This window comes from Peromyscus maniculatus, chromosome 1, assembly GCF_049852395.1.
Source record: "Peromyscus maniculatus bairdii isolate BWxNUB_F1_BW_parent chromosome 1, HU_Pman_BW_mat_3.1, whole genome shotgun sequence".
Lineage (NCBI taxonomy): Eukaryota > Metazoa > Chordata > Mammalia > Rodentia > Cricetidae > Peromyscus > Peromyscus maniculatus.
The window spans coordinates 108,708,559-108,722,482 of record NC_134852.1 but is presented as its reverse complement, the minus strand read 5'-3'; the positions used below and the strand labels follow the sequence as shown (position 1 = coordinate 108,722,482).

At 55.7% G+C, this 13,924-nt stretch overlaps 1 protein-coding gene across 2 annotated transcripts in view; it reads left to right on the top strand.

Annotated features, from left to right (window-relative positions):
* Nucleotides 1-13,924, top strand: part of Myo7a (myosin VIIA) — a 73,381-nt gene that overhangs the window by 34,158 nt on the left and 25,299 nt on the right. For both annotated transcript variants that reach the window (XM_006979887.3, XM_042280167.2), the window contains 11 exons: nucleotides 2,782-2,919; nucleotides 4,761-4,919; nucleotides 5,181-5,273; nucleotides 7,092-7,186; nucleotides 8,259-8,343; nucleotides 8,857-9,075; nucleotides 9,432-9,539; nucleotides 11,466-11,675; nucleotides 11,816-12,019; nucleotides 12,256-12,432; nucleotides 12,821-12,910. In XM_006979887.3, coding sequence (XP_006979949.1) covers nucleotides 2,782-2,919; nucleotides 4,761-4,919; nucleotides 5,181-5,273; nucleotides 7,092-7,186; nucleotides 8,259-8,343; nucleotides 8,857-9,075; nucleotides 9,432-9,539; nucleotides 11,466-11,675; nucleotides 11,816-12,019; nucleotides 12,256-12,432; nucleotides 12,821-12,910 — 1,578 coding nt within the window. The remainder of the gene's footprint in view (nucleotides 1-2,781; nucleotides 2,920-4,760; nucleotides 4,920-5,180; nucleotides 5,274-7,091; nucleotides 7,187-8,258; nucleotides 8,344-8,856; nucleotides 9,076-9,431; nucleotides 9,540-11,465; nucleotides 11,676-11,815; nucleotides 12,020-12,255; nucleotides 12,433-12,820; nucleotides 12,911-13,924) is intronic.

The following is a 13,924-nucleotide window of genomic DNA, read 5'->3' as shown; positions in this document are numbered from 1 at the left end:
CAGTGTGCATGTGCAAATGTCCCAAGTATACCCCAGGCAGAACCAGGAGGCCAGTGTGCCAGAAAGGATACCAACAGATGGTGGGGACCAGAGGCTACTGGGGTAGATCCTGGGGCTATTACGGATCCTTGCGGGACCCTGGGCTTTCCTTGGTGTGAACTTGGATGTTTGAGTGAGGAGGGATGTGGCTGATTTCCTCACCCAGCTCCCCCCCCCACTGCTGTGTGAATGGAGTTGTTAATGCTAGGTATGGTGGCAGGCGGGGGGGGGGGGGGGGGGGGGGGGGGGGGAGGGGGGAATGGGGGAATGAAATGGGGGAATGGGAGAGCTCAGCTGAGGCTGGACCCAGCTAATGGGGAATGTGAGCGGCATCAGGTCCTGGGGAGGACCTGCGCGTTTGTCCCTTATGAGAGAAGGGGAATGAGGGGAGTTCCTAAGGGGTTGGCTTGCACAGCAGGAAGGGAGACAGTCTATGCGCCATGGAGGACAGGTGACCAAGGTGTTGGTGTGTGTCCTGGTGCACACGTAGCAGTGAGTGTGCCCAGGCCCTGGTGACATAGCAGTGAGCAAGGCAGACCCAGCCTGTTGTCAGAAGGGGACAGCTTCAAGATGACAGAATCTTGAAGGGTGTGTGTGCCCTGTTCAGTGTTGTATGTGTTCTCAGTATCTATGTCCTGTGTGTACCTGTGCCACATAGTGAGCATGCAATGTGCATGTTCTGCATGTGCATGCAGGGTGTGCTGTGTGGGAAGTGTGGTATATGCTCTTAGTGTGTGCACGTCATATGTATGCATGAGTGCTACATAGTGTGCTTGCTGTGTGTGGGTGCTGTGAGGGATGCATATGGTGCATGTATGCTCAGAGTATGCATGCCATGAGTGCTTTATGGTGTATGTTCAGCAAGTGTGCCAAGCGTTGTGTTCTTAGCATGTTTGTGTCATATGTGTGCATTTGTGCTGGATAGTTATGCATGCTGTGTGTGAATTAAATGCATTGTCTTGTGGGCTATGCATTTTGTGAGTGATTTGTGTGGTATATACATGCTTGGTGTGGGCAAGTCATGTTTGCTATATGGTGTGCATGCTGTGTGCATGTTACATGTGTGCATGTGGGTGTTTGTGTGGTGTCTGCATGCTCAGATGTTGCCTGTGTGTATGTGCTGTATGATGTATGTGTGTGTGGTGTATGTGTACGGTTTGTGTAGATGTGTGTACTTGGTGCATGTATACCATGTGCATATAGTGTACATTGTGTGTGCTCTGTCTTGTGAGCCACACGCTCAGCATGTGTGTGCTGTTGCTGAATCGAGAACCCTGATGGGCCAGAGCAGACATCACGCTATCCCTAAATCCCCTGGGCAAAATTTTGAATGTTCTGCAGTGGAACTTAAGATGAAAAATACGGGCTGGAGAGATGGCTCAGTGGTTAAGAACACTGACTGTTCTTCCAGAGTTCAATTCCCAGCAACCACATGGTGGCTCACAACCATCTATAATAAGATTTGATGCCCTCTTCCAGCACACAGGCATACATGCAGAGCACTCATACATAAAATATAAATAAATAAAATTATAAAAAAAAAGATGAAAAAATACTTCATGTTTCAGAACGAAAAACATTTGCTTTCCTGCGGGGTTCATTAGAAGCTATGACATAGCACCTGGATTTAGTGCTGGTTAAGCACCTTTACCCCTCCCCCACAACACCTCACATGTGTGCTTCTGCACCCCAGATTTTAAAGTAGTTGTTGTATATGTATACATGTATGCCTTAGCATACGTAAATGCACCACATGTATGCAGGAGTCTTCAGAGTCAGAAGAGGCTGTCAGGTCCCCCCAGAGTTTTGATGCTAAAGGATGTGATTGAATTATAACTCTAAAAATGTAAAATCTTACAGTGAAATCAAGTTTGCTAATGAGTTCTCACACAAAAGTGGCCCAGAAAACAGTATCTGGTGGTACTGTGTTCTCTCTGAGTTCTGCATGTTCCAGAAGGTTTATTTCCTGTTTGCTGACCTCAGGTCTTTCCCTGTCCCCCTGCTCCCTACTATTTTAAATGTTCTGAGGGGTACCGTGTAGGCAGGGGTTGCAGTCACACACACACACACACCATGGCTCATACAGCAGCCAGGAGAACAACATCCTATCTTTGCAGGAAGATTATCCAGGTCACCCACACTGCCTCCAGCCTGTCGCTAATCCTACAAGCAGAGCAGGGGCCGTCATGAGCTGTGCTGGCTCCTCCAAGGCTCCCGGAGGGTGTAGTGACCACCCCAGGGGGCTGCTTATGGCGCTTGAACTCTCCTCCCCATCCTGTTGGAGGGATAGATGGAATATTCACTTAGGAACCAATGGAGACTCAGCATCCTTTAGTGGTTGGCCTGAGCCGTATATGGGGTTTGAATTTAGATTTGCTTAAATTCTGCATTTAAGACGACCCCAGCATCCTGAGGATATCAAGTCTAAACTCCTCATTTATACAGGGAGGGCATAGACTCAGAGATGGGCTGCTCCTGGCCCAGAGTCTCCCAGCTGATGGGGGGGGGGTGCAGAGGGACACTATTGGAGTTCTTAGGGAGCAAAATCTCTGGAGTGGGTTTCGGAGGTCCACGCTCCATCCCGGACCAGGGGTGCCACAGGAAATCCCCAACTACCCATCTACTCAGGCTCTGACCTTGGTGACCTTCCCTGGTGCTTCCCTCCCTTTTGGACAGCTGCTGGAGGGTGGGAGGGGGAAGTCGTGGCCCCTCCCATCACTGTCTGTCTGTCCCCCGCCACAGGGTGCTGAGACCAGGAAGCGCTCGCCTACACTCAGCAGCCAGTTCAAGCGGTCGCTGGAGCTGCTGATGCGCACACTGGGCGCCTGCCAGCCGTTTTTCGTCCGCTGCATCAAACCCAATGAGTTCAAGAAGCCCATGGTGAGCCTTGGAGGGGAAGTGGCCGGGAGGTGGGGGCGAGACGGTCGGAGTAGGTGGGCAATGCAAGGTCTTGTCCTCTCTCGGGACCAGGTGGCTTATAAAAGAAGGTCTCAAGTAGCTGGGGTTCCAGGGGCTCCGCTCCACAGTCATGTCATCCTGCCTTTGCTACCTCCCAGCCGAGTGGTTGCTCATACGTCATGCACTGCCCTGTGCCTCAGTTTCCTTGAGAAAGAAAACAGGTGCCATCACAGCCACCTCTTCCTCGAGATCATGTCTGAAGATTGCCGGGTGCCTATTAAGTGCTTAGTAAAATAGCAATGTGGCTCACTGCTGCCGTCCCTCCTTTGAAAGTTCTCCCGCTTTTAGTTTAGCGTTCACCCCCTTCGGGAAGTCCCTCTGGACTCCTTTGCCTGGAGGTCCCCCTTGTTGACTCTTGGTGACAGCACTTGTTAGTCCTTTCCTAGGCGGGGTACAGCCCCCTTCAGCACGCTGTCTATAAGGAAGCGACAGTCACTAAAGAATTAGAATTGTCCCATGGAGGCTCGAAGATATGGAGGGGCTTAAGTCCCACAGGCTCCCTGGCCAGTGCAGGCCCAGAGAGGTATTGTTTATCCAGAAAAGGAGAGAGGGCCAGGGGAAGCTGGGGGTGGGACTCGGGGAGGGAGGGAAGGCTGGGGAAAGTGGCCCAGAGGGAGAGGAAATGGCTGCGGAAGCTGGCCTTCCGCACACACTGTCCCCGCCAGGAAATCATGTCCCAGAGTGGGTGAGTCCTGTCCCCTCCAGACCTCGGGTCCCCCTCTGGAGCAGGGCGGGCAGGATGACAGGGCTGGGCAGTGGCTCCTGGGACCCTTTCCTAGCCAGGCCTTTTGGAGTCTGTGGCCTCCCCCTTCTCAGTAGCCTCCTCACCTGCCTCTCTGTCTCCTGCTTCCCACTATCTCCCACCACCCTTTCACCACACTGATAAAGACACCACTGGTGTTCTTTTGAGATATGATCTCTCGATGTAGCCCTGCCCGGCCTAGAGCTTGCTAATAGATCAGCAACTGGGATGTAGGCTCTCACAGGGATCCACCTGCCTCTGTCTCCTGAGTGTCGGGATAAAAGGCGTGCGTCACCACTGCCCACCTTGGGATTATTCTTAAAGCAAATCTTGCCCCATATGCTACCGCTGCAAACCCTCCCTGGCTTTTGCCACTTACGGGATGAGGCCCAGACTCCTAGCCTGCTCTCAGAAGGCTCCTGGGTCCGCTCTCTCCATATTCTTTCCATCTGAACTCCAGCTATAGTTCTGCCCTGGAGCCATTGGCTACCGTGTGCCGGTTTGAAAAAACACGCCTCTTCCTAAAGGCACTTCCTAAGGCCAGCCCCTGGAGTGTGGTTTAAATAACCGTGGATCTGTGGTGGAAGCCACATGAAGGGCAGTTCCACGGAGTACCCACCTCCTGGCAGCCTGCACTGTGCCCTGGCCTAGCTCTTCAGCCCCTTCCACGGTCCCCACAGCAGATCTTGCACTTTCAAGCTTCTATCCCTTCCCACATGCTCACTCTCCTCCAGTCTTGGAAGAACCTTCCCTCGGCATCCATGGAGCCTCTTGTGTCTCCCAAGGGACGCAAACCTACGTCTTTTCTGTGATCTGTTCCTAGAGCACATGGGTGTCTTGCCGGCAGGCCCTCACTTCATGCTGCCCCCTGGGTTTGACTGACAGTCCTGGGCTCCTGCCTGGCTTTGCTCCCCATGACCCCAGAAGCCTCGTGTCTCTCTGTCTGTGCTGATCAGCCACAGAGCAGGGCTTGGATCCCAGTCACGGCCTTGCCCTGATGCCTTTGGTTCCGGCCCGGCAGCTCTTCGACAGACACCTGTGTGTACGGCAGCTGCGATATTCAGGCATGATGGAGACGATCCGCATCCGGCGCGCGGGCTACCCCATCCGCTACAGCTTTGTGGAGTTTGTGGAGCGCTACCGTGTGCTGCTACCCGGAGTGAAGCCGGCATACAAGCAGGTACAAGGTCGGGTACCCCCACAGGGGAGAGGACCCCAGTCCCATCAGGTACTGCTGCGGGGATGGGGCAGATAGAAGGACATATTTGAAGACCTCGGCTGTCATGGTGGTTGAGGAGAAAACAGATGTCCACAGAAGGCAGGGTCAGGCTGGGTCAGTCACATAGCCAGGCAGGGACAGACATGACCCCCCCAATCTTGAGAAGGACACTTGGGGGCCTTTCTGTTGGTTATACTGCCAGTATCTTTGTCTTCCACCCAGGGTGACCTCCGAGGGACATGCCAGCGCATGGCCGAGGCTGTGCTGGGCACACACGATGACTGGCAGATCGGCAAAACCAAGATCTTTCTGAAGGTGAGCGCACTCTGTCCTGGCTGCCACGGCTCTGCCATGCCCAGAGCCCTCCCCACACATGGGATGTTTCTGAGGGTCTTACAGGGTATCTTGACGGATGTGTGAGCATTAGAGATAATTAATGGGGCCAGGTGTGGGCCCTAGGTTAGAGTCAGATGACCAGAGGTGGGTTGCCTTGTCAGACCCGTGCCAGGGACTCAAACCCTGGCCTGTGGTTCTTAGCCTGGGGGCTGAGGACAAGTCTCTGAGTATTTCTGCCTACTCTTCTGTCTGTGACTGGCTGGGCCTGGGGTGGTCTAGAGTGGACCTCAGGTCTCCTCTTGTGGTTTTCTGTAGGCAGGGTTCAGGAGGGTCAGCTGTGCACTATCGTCTAGGGCTCTGTCTCAGCACCAGGTCCAGCTAGAGTTCCTGGCTCCCACAGCCTCCTAGGCAATGGTGAGAGAGAGCAAGACCTGGGCCTGAGCAGTCGCGGCCCTGGAGAGCCTCTGTGTGGGGACAGTGTGTGCTTCCCTATTTCTATTTCCTCTGTTCTGGTGACAGCAGGGCCCCTCCTCTGTGGGGGCAGGGCTGAATGCAGGACAGCTGGGAGAAGAATGGGGAGGAAGCAGCCTTTAGTGGGGTCTTGTTGGGGGGGTCTAGCTAACTCCCCTCGGTGAGGGCTTTGAGTCAGCCTCTGTGTCCCTCATGTCCTTGTTTCTGCATTGGGAAACATGTTTGTGTCCCCTCTGGTTCCTGGCAGCTGGCTGGAGAGTGAGTTCTGTGTGTCAGGTCTCCCTCCCACTGCCTGCCTGCTAGTAGTGTGGGATAGGAAGTCTCGTGCCCAATTCACAGAGAGAAGTGAGTGACTGAAGTCAGACTGAGGGATGCAGGGAACAGACTACTGACCTGGGGTGGTCAAGTGCCAGGCATGTGTTGGCAGAGAGAACAGACGGAGTCATGATGCCATCTAGCACCAGAAGAATCAGAGGGACCCCATTGTCCCCATGGTCACCCATCTGTACTCTTTAAGAATACTTCAAGAGCCTGCATGTCCCATCCTAGCCATCCATTCATCCATCCACCCATCTGTCCATTCATCCGTTCACTGAGAAGGCCATGGCTGAGTCTCACCCTGTGTCTGTGATTATTAGACAGATGTTTATCTTCCCCTTGTGAGACTCAAAGGCCAGGCTTCCAATTAAGGATACAACGGCCTGATCTTCTGTGGCTCCACCACACCACCTAGCACTATGCCTAGCCATGGACCATTCCATCTATATATGTATGGATGAACCAATGACGTTTCAACTTTCATCCGACAGGCAGGAGGACTGGGCTTGGAAATGAGGAGAAGGGCTGGAGATGTCAGTGGGGCCTGGAGTGGTCTTGAGTGCCAGGGCGAGGCATATGCTGTAGCATATGTTTGGAAGGTCATAGGAAGGTTGTCCGACTCGTGAGAGAGGAGAGGGTCAGAGGAAAATGATAGACACCAGGAGAGTCCTGGTAAGGAGCGTGCCACCAAGATTCTGGAGAGAAAAGATTACCAGGTCCAGGGCTGAAATGGTGACAGGGGAAGCCAGGATGTGATATTGTTGAGTCTCGTCCCCCCAGTCTAGCGAAATGAGATCCCCCTGGCTCCTCTGGTCCCCTCCCCCCGGCCTCTGGGGGATGGCCATAATCTCTGGTGGCTGTAGGATTTCACTGCACAGGTCCCAGCAGGGTTAGGAGCCTGAGGTTCACATAGAGCCCTCAGCCTGAGTTATGATAGAAGGAAGGCAGGTCCTACCTGGACTGAGCAGGTAGTCTTGGGGGACATTGCTCAGGAGCTCTGCCTTTCAGGACCACCACGACATGTTGCTGGAGGTGGAGAGGGACAAGGCCATCACAGACAGAGTCATCCTCCTCCAGAAGGTCATCCGGGGCTTCAAAGACAGGTCTGTGTCAACAGCTTCTGCTCCCTTAGCACCCCCACTGGGAATGCGCTTGGCTTGCCTCTGCTCCCACATGGACACAGGAACAAATGTGTATTCCCATGGTGCACACACAGAAGCCATCACACACATGCATGGCATGCAGACGTGATCATCCAGAAACACAGGTTTGTACAAGGTTTATGAAGCTCTACCGTGGCACATAAACCAGACCACACAGTAGCTGGTCCCTCCTGCACTAATGGAGGCAGGAAGAGCGTTCATTGATACTTTATAAGTTACAGGGTGTAGCTCATATTCTACATTAAGGGCATGCATACACCTGTGACGGTCCACACATAGGCAAGACCAATTCTAGAGTGCGGTTCAGGTGTGACAGAGACCCACAGTCTGCCTCCTCTGCAGTTCATCTGGTCCCTCCCTCCCTCCCTTCCTCCTTCTCTAGGAGCCTCTTCCCCTTCCCCTTCCTTTCCTCGGGTTCTCGACACCATCCACCCACATGAGCATGCTGGCCCCGGAGTGCTGGCTTGTGCCACGACATGTCCGCCCTTCCCTCCTGTGTTTGCTTATTCCCCACAAACACATGCTGTTGCTGTGTGGCCTCTGTCCCCATCAAGCCAGAGGTGACTGGTGTCTGAGAAGCAGCCTACTGTGTGCAGGAGAATAGCACCAGGCTCTTGAGAGGCAGGCAGCGATGGGGCTCTGGTTGCAGCCTCCCAGGTCTCAGCATCCTCACCTACAAAGTGAAGGAGTCGGACAATTAAAAGCTCTCTCTTTCACGTTTTCTCATTATGGATTTGGCCACACATCCACTCTCTCAACAAGCATCTTTCTAATTTCTGCTTTAAAGACCCCATGTGCTAAGCTTACCAGGAAGGAAGGATAGGCATGATGCCTCATCTCTTCCAGTTTGGTAGCGCTGTGGTACAGAGAGGTTCTGTGCCTCACCCAAGATCCCAAAGCTTGGCAATCACAGGACAGAGTCTCAGTGTGCTGTCCAGGCACACCTGGGCCCTGGCTGACTCTGGCCACCAGCTGCTTGCTCTGGAGTCACCCATCACTGCCTCCCCTTCAGGTCCAACTTCCTGAAACTGAAGAGTGCCGCCACACTGATCCAGAGGCACTGGCGGGGCCACTACTGTAGAAGGAACTATGAGCTGGTAAGCCCCCCTTCCCCAGATCCTACTGGCCTTGCCGTGGAAGGGCTGTGTTACCTTAGTAACAGGACTTGACCTGAATCCAGGGATGCCCCAGCCACCCCCCCCCCCTTTCCCTTCAGTCAGAGCCCTGGCCTAGCTGTAGTGGCTCTCCTCGTGGTTTTTTTTATTATTTTATTTTATCTTTTGAGCTTTTCTTTTGGAATATTTTGGTGGGATAAAGCATGATGAGACTGAGACCCCTGCAAGATCCAGGAGAGGCCTGGTCACATGCAGCTCTGGAACACCTGGCTGCAGCCTGGACTTGTTTTAGGGAGGTGGGCTAAAAAGGACACTGGTTAATTGAGACTGGAGTTCCTGGAAGGAGGCAGGCCTCACTGTGGGACCCTGTTTGATTGACACAGGCACCTTGGTGGGTCCAGTCTGATGGAGGCTTGTTGTGCACTGGATGTTGCTGCTGGCTTCATGCATCTGGGCTGGAGCTCGGGTCTGAGCATGGCTTGCTGTCCTTTGCAGATGCGTCTTGGCTTCCTGCGGCTGCAGGCCCTGCACCGCTCCCGGAAGCTGCACCAGCAGTACCGCTTGGCCAGACAGCGCATAATCAAGTTCCAGGCCCGCTGCCGAGCCTACCTGGTGCGCAAGGCCTTCCGCCACCGCCTCTGGGCAGTGATCACCGTGCAGGCCTATGCCCGCGGCATGATCGCCCGCCGGCTACACCGGCGCCTCCGGGCCGAGGTGAGGGGTTTCCTGAGCCCCAAGAGTGGGTGTGCTGCCCCACGCTGGTGTCTCCCCACCCCTGTCCTGGTGCTGGCTGAGGAAGTCAAAGCCAGAAGAGAGACTTTTGACTCTGCCTGATCTCGGGATGGCCCAGGTCCCTGATGAATTTTAAGGAGTCGAGGCATAATCTGGTCCGGCGCCGGGATCCACAGAGCCCCACCCATGTGTGATCTGGAGACCAACTCAGCTGCCTTGTCTCTCTTTTGGGAAATTCACCCTCCATGTCAGAGCTTAGGGGCGATGGGGGTGGGGTGAGGCAGGGCTGTGACAAAGGTTACCCGTTTTTATGTCTGCGCCGCTGCCTCTTTGCTCAGTACCGGCGGCGCCTTGAGGCGGAAAAGATGCGGCTGGCAGAGGAGGAGAAGCTCCGGAAGGAGATGAGTGCCAAGAAAGCCAAGGAGGAGGCGGAGCGGAAGCATCAGGTGAGCCTGGACCTCCGAGCTGTCCTGGGTGCCGGCCCTGCACTCCGACTCCACACTTCTTGTCACCTGTCCCTGCTACCTTCCTCCCGCCTAGGGGACACTTCTAGCTCCCTCAGCACACAGCAGCTCAACTCTCCCGTGGGGTTTGCCTTGTGGCTGGAGTCAGAGGACTGTGCCCACAGCACCTTCCTGGTTAGGGGTGACACCCAGGGCAAAGGCCTGACAGGGGAGCCACCAGGGTCATGTAGCCAGACACAAGGCTCCCAGCCACACATGCCACTGAACACTGAAGTGTGGCTTGTCTAAAAGCCACGGCTAAAATTGGGAGGTGCACACAATGTTATGAAGACGTGGCTGAAGAGGGGAGGGTGTAAGGTACTCGTGTTATTTTTATATTGATTATATGCTAAGTTGGTATTTGGGAAATATGGCCCAAATCATTAAAACATTATTAATATTAGTTTTATACATCATTATCATTATTGTTTTTCTATTTAAACATGGCTCACAGTAATCTTTTGGTCAACTCTCATACAGTTCCCAGCCCCATGGCCCAGGAGTTTCTGTGGCCTGGAGACGCGGGAGGATATGGAGGCAGGGGTGGGCATGAAGACAGGGGAGGATGTGGAAGCAGGGGTGAGCATGGAGGCAGGGGAGGGCATGGAGACAGGGGAGGGCATGGAGACAGGGGAGGGCATGGAGACAGGGGAGGATGTGGAGACAGGGGAGGGCATGGAGACAGGGGAGGGCATGGAGACAGGGGTGAGCATGGAGACAGGGGAGGGCATGGAGACAGGGGAGGATGTGGAAGCAGGGGAGGGCATGGAGGCAGGGGTGGGCATGGAGACAGGGGAGGGCATGGAGACAGGGGAGGGCATGGAGACAGGGGTGAGCATGGAGACAGGGGAGGGCATGGAGACAGGGGAGGGCATGGAGACAGGGGAGGGCATGGAGACAGGGGAGGATGTGGAGACAGGGGAGGGCATGGAGACAGGGGAGGATGTGGAGACAGGGGAGGGCATGGAGACAGGGGAGGGCATGGAGGCAGGGGTGAGCATGGAGACAGGGGAGGGCATGGAGACAGGGGAGGATGTGGAGACAGGGGAGGGCATGGAGACAGGGGAGGGCATGGAGACAGGGGAGGATGTGGAGGCAGGGGTGGGCATGGAGACAGGGGAGGGCATGGAGACAGGGGAGGGCATGGAGACAGGGGTGGGCATGGAGGCAGGGGAGGATGTGGAGGCAGGGGAGGGCATGGAGACAGGGGAGGGCATGGAGGCAGGGGAGGGCATGGAGACAGGGGAGGGCATGGAGACAGGGGAGGATGTGGAGTCAGGGGAGGATGTGGAGACAGGGGAGGGCATGGAGGCAGGGGAGGATGTGGAGTCAGGGGAGGATGTGGAGACAGGGGAGGGCATGGAGGCAGGGGTGAGCATGGAGACAGGGGAGGGCATGGAGGCAGGGGAGGATGTGGAGGCAGGGGAGGGCATGGAGACAGGGGAGGGCATGGAGGCAGGGGAGGGCATGGAGACAGGGGAGGGCATGGAGACAGGGGAGGATGTGGAGTCAGGGGAGGATGTGGAGACAGGGGAGGGCATGGAGGCAGGGGAGGATGTGGAGTCAGGGGAGGATGTGGAGACAGGGGAGGGCATGGAGGCAGGGGAGGATGTGGAGACAGGGGAGGGCATGGAGGCAGAGGTGGGCATGGAAAGGGGAGTGCTAGAGGAGGTGTTCTTCTGGTCCAGGGGTGCTGGACATCTGTCTGGCGCAGATGGGGGCTGTGAACTTACTCATCGTCCCCTGTGTCAGGACCCTGCTGGAGTCGGGGCTGCTCCTGCTGGTCTCTTGGTCTCCCTGAGGACAGCTGTTCTCTGAGGCCGTGCTGCTGGGTGCTGGCTTACTTCTTCCGCATCACCCCACCTTCAGGAGCGTCTGGCCCAGCTAGCCCGTGAGGACGCAGAGCGGGAGCTGAAGGAGAAGGAGGAGGCTCGGAGGAAGAAGGAGCTGCTGGAGCAGATGGAGAAGGCCCGCCATGAGCCCATCAACCACTCAGATATGGTGGACAAGATGTTTGGCTTCCTGGGGACTTCAAGTGGCCTGCCAGGCCAGGAGGGCCAGGCACCTAGTGGCTTTGAGGTACTAGGGCTTTGGGGCAGGATTTCCCGAGGCATCAAATGCTGGTCTGCAGAGAAGGAGCGGAGACAGCAGTCTAGCTGCCTCTGCTCCGGCCCTGCTGGCTGGAGGGCCCAGCCTAATAGCTGGGATCCAACCCCCAGGACCTGGAGCGAGGGCGGAGGGAGATGGTGGAAGAGGACCTGGATGCAGCCCTGCCCCTGCCTGATGAGGACGAGGAGGACCTTTCTGAGTACAAATTCGCCAAATTTGCTGCCACCTACTTCCAGGGCACGACCACGCACTCCTATACCCGGAGGCCGCTCAAGCAGCCACTGCTCTACCATGATGATGAGGGTGACCAGCTGGTGAGGCTGCCTGCGGCCGGGCCACTGCTCACAGGGCTGGGCTGGGGTGGATAGAGGCTACCCTTGGTGGTGGCCAAAGTCTGACAGCCTTTGGCCCAGCACCCAGCCTGGGGTCAGTCCACCCTGCAGGGGGCTATCTGTGTCTCCAGCTTCCTTGCCAAGCCTAGGCCCTTTCTATGGCTTGAGCCAGGGCCTCTGTCCTCCCTGGCTGTCTTACATGTGTGCTCCATTCTCAGGCGGCACTGGCTGTCTGGATCACCATCCTCCGGTTCATGGGGGACCTCCCAGAGCCCAAATACCACACAGCCATGAGTGACGGCAGCGAGAAGATCCCTGTGATGACTAAGATCTATGAGACCTTAGGCAAGAAGACATACAAGAGGGAGCTGCAGGCCCTGCAGGGCGAGGGCGAGGTGAGGCCAAGGCGCCCCCAGCTGGCAACTGCCTTGGGCTAGTGGGGATGATGTCCGCGTTGCCAGCCTCGGGGAATCAGCAGAAAGTGTCCCTGCCTCATCCCTGCCCCAGTCCCTGGCCCTCCTCCATCTACTTGTTGGAATAATGTGTAATAGTTTGCCAACTGTAAAGTGCTCATCATCTCAGTGGGGGTGAGGGTAGAGAGTGGCCTCATGGTTTGCACCTGGTGAGCATCTGTGTGGAAACACACACACACACACACACACACACACACACACACACACACACGCACGCACACACGCACGCACGCACGCATGCACACACGCACGCACACAAATCCCATAGCCCCACTGTCCAGAGGTCACATCCTTGCTTTCTGTCACACAGGCCCAGCTCCCTGAGGGGCAGAAGAAAAGCAGTGTGAGGCACAAATTGGTTCACTTGACTCTGAAGAAGAAGTCCAAACTCACGGAAGAGGTAAGAACAGACCTCAGGGCCTGGTGGCCCTTCAGGGCTTCTTTGGGTAGTCAGACTGGGGCCCCTGGGAGTGGGATCAGGAGGAGGAGTGGACGGTGCCTTTCTCCTCTGCACAGCACAGCGTTGGAGCAATCATTGGACAAGAATGCATGGAAAAGCTTAGGGTGGGGCTCCCCGGGCAGGAGAAAGAATGAGGAGGAGCCAAGCACACACATAACCAGAAGGCGTCTTCTTGCTAACACAAGCACCATGCATTTCATCCCAGGACTTCTCAGCCTGGGGGCAGATTTCTGTGATAGTCTTCTCAGTTTTGGTACTGCCATCCATCAGTCCATCCTTCACCTTCTGAGGCTACCAAGGCCTTGTACCAGGGGCTGACTAGCCTGGGGGAGCTGGGACAGACAGACATGGGCTCGGTAGATGTGAGGACCTTGCATGGCCCTCTGTCTATGATAGAGGTTCTCTCACTGCATCCGAGTGCAATGTGGGGCTGCTTCCTGAGGCTGTGTGAGGCCGGAAGAAACATACATCTCCTGAGAACCAGATCTGAGGCTGGCCATGTCAGGGCCAGGGGCCTTGGTTACCAGGTGGTTGTAAACCAGGGTATACTTTGGTGCCATGGCTGTGAGATGGTGGATCCAATCAGAGTCAGGATATGGGACATATCCTGGCTGAAAAGGTTTCCCTAGGATGGGAATTGAGGTTCAGGGGGCTAAGGAGGTCACGAAGGAGAATTTATCCTTGAAGCAGGTGGCATCAGCCTGCTGCTCCCAGCGTGTAGTCTAGTTCTCAGTCTCTAGGATGCAATAAGGACAGGCTCAGTGGCCATCCTCGCATCCACTTGCTCCCTGTGAGGTACCTGGCAGGGGCAGCACCCCGTCTGTACATCTGGCTGCTCCCTGTGGGGTACCTGGCAGGCACAGCACCCCGTCTGTACATCTGGCTGCTCCCTGTGGGGTACCTGGCAGGCGCAGCACCCCGTCTGTACATCTGGCTGCTCCCTGTGGGGTACCT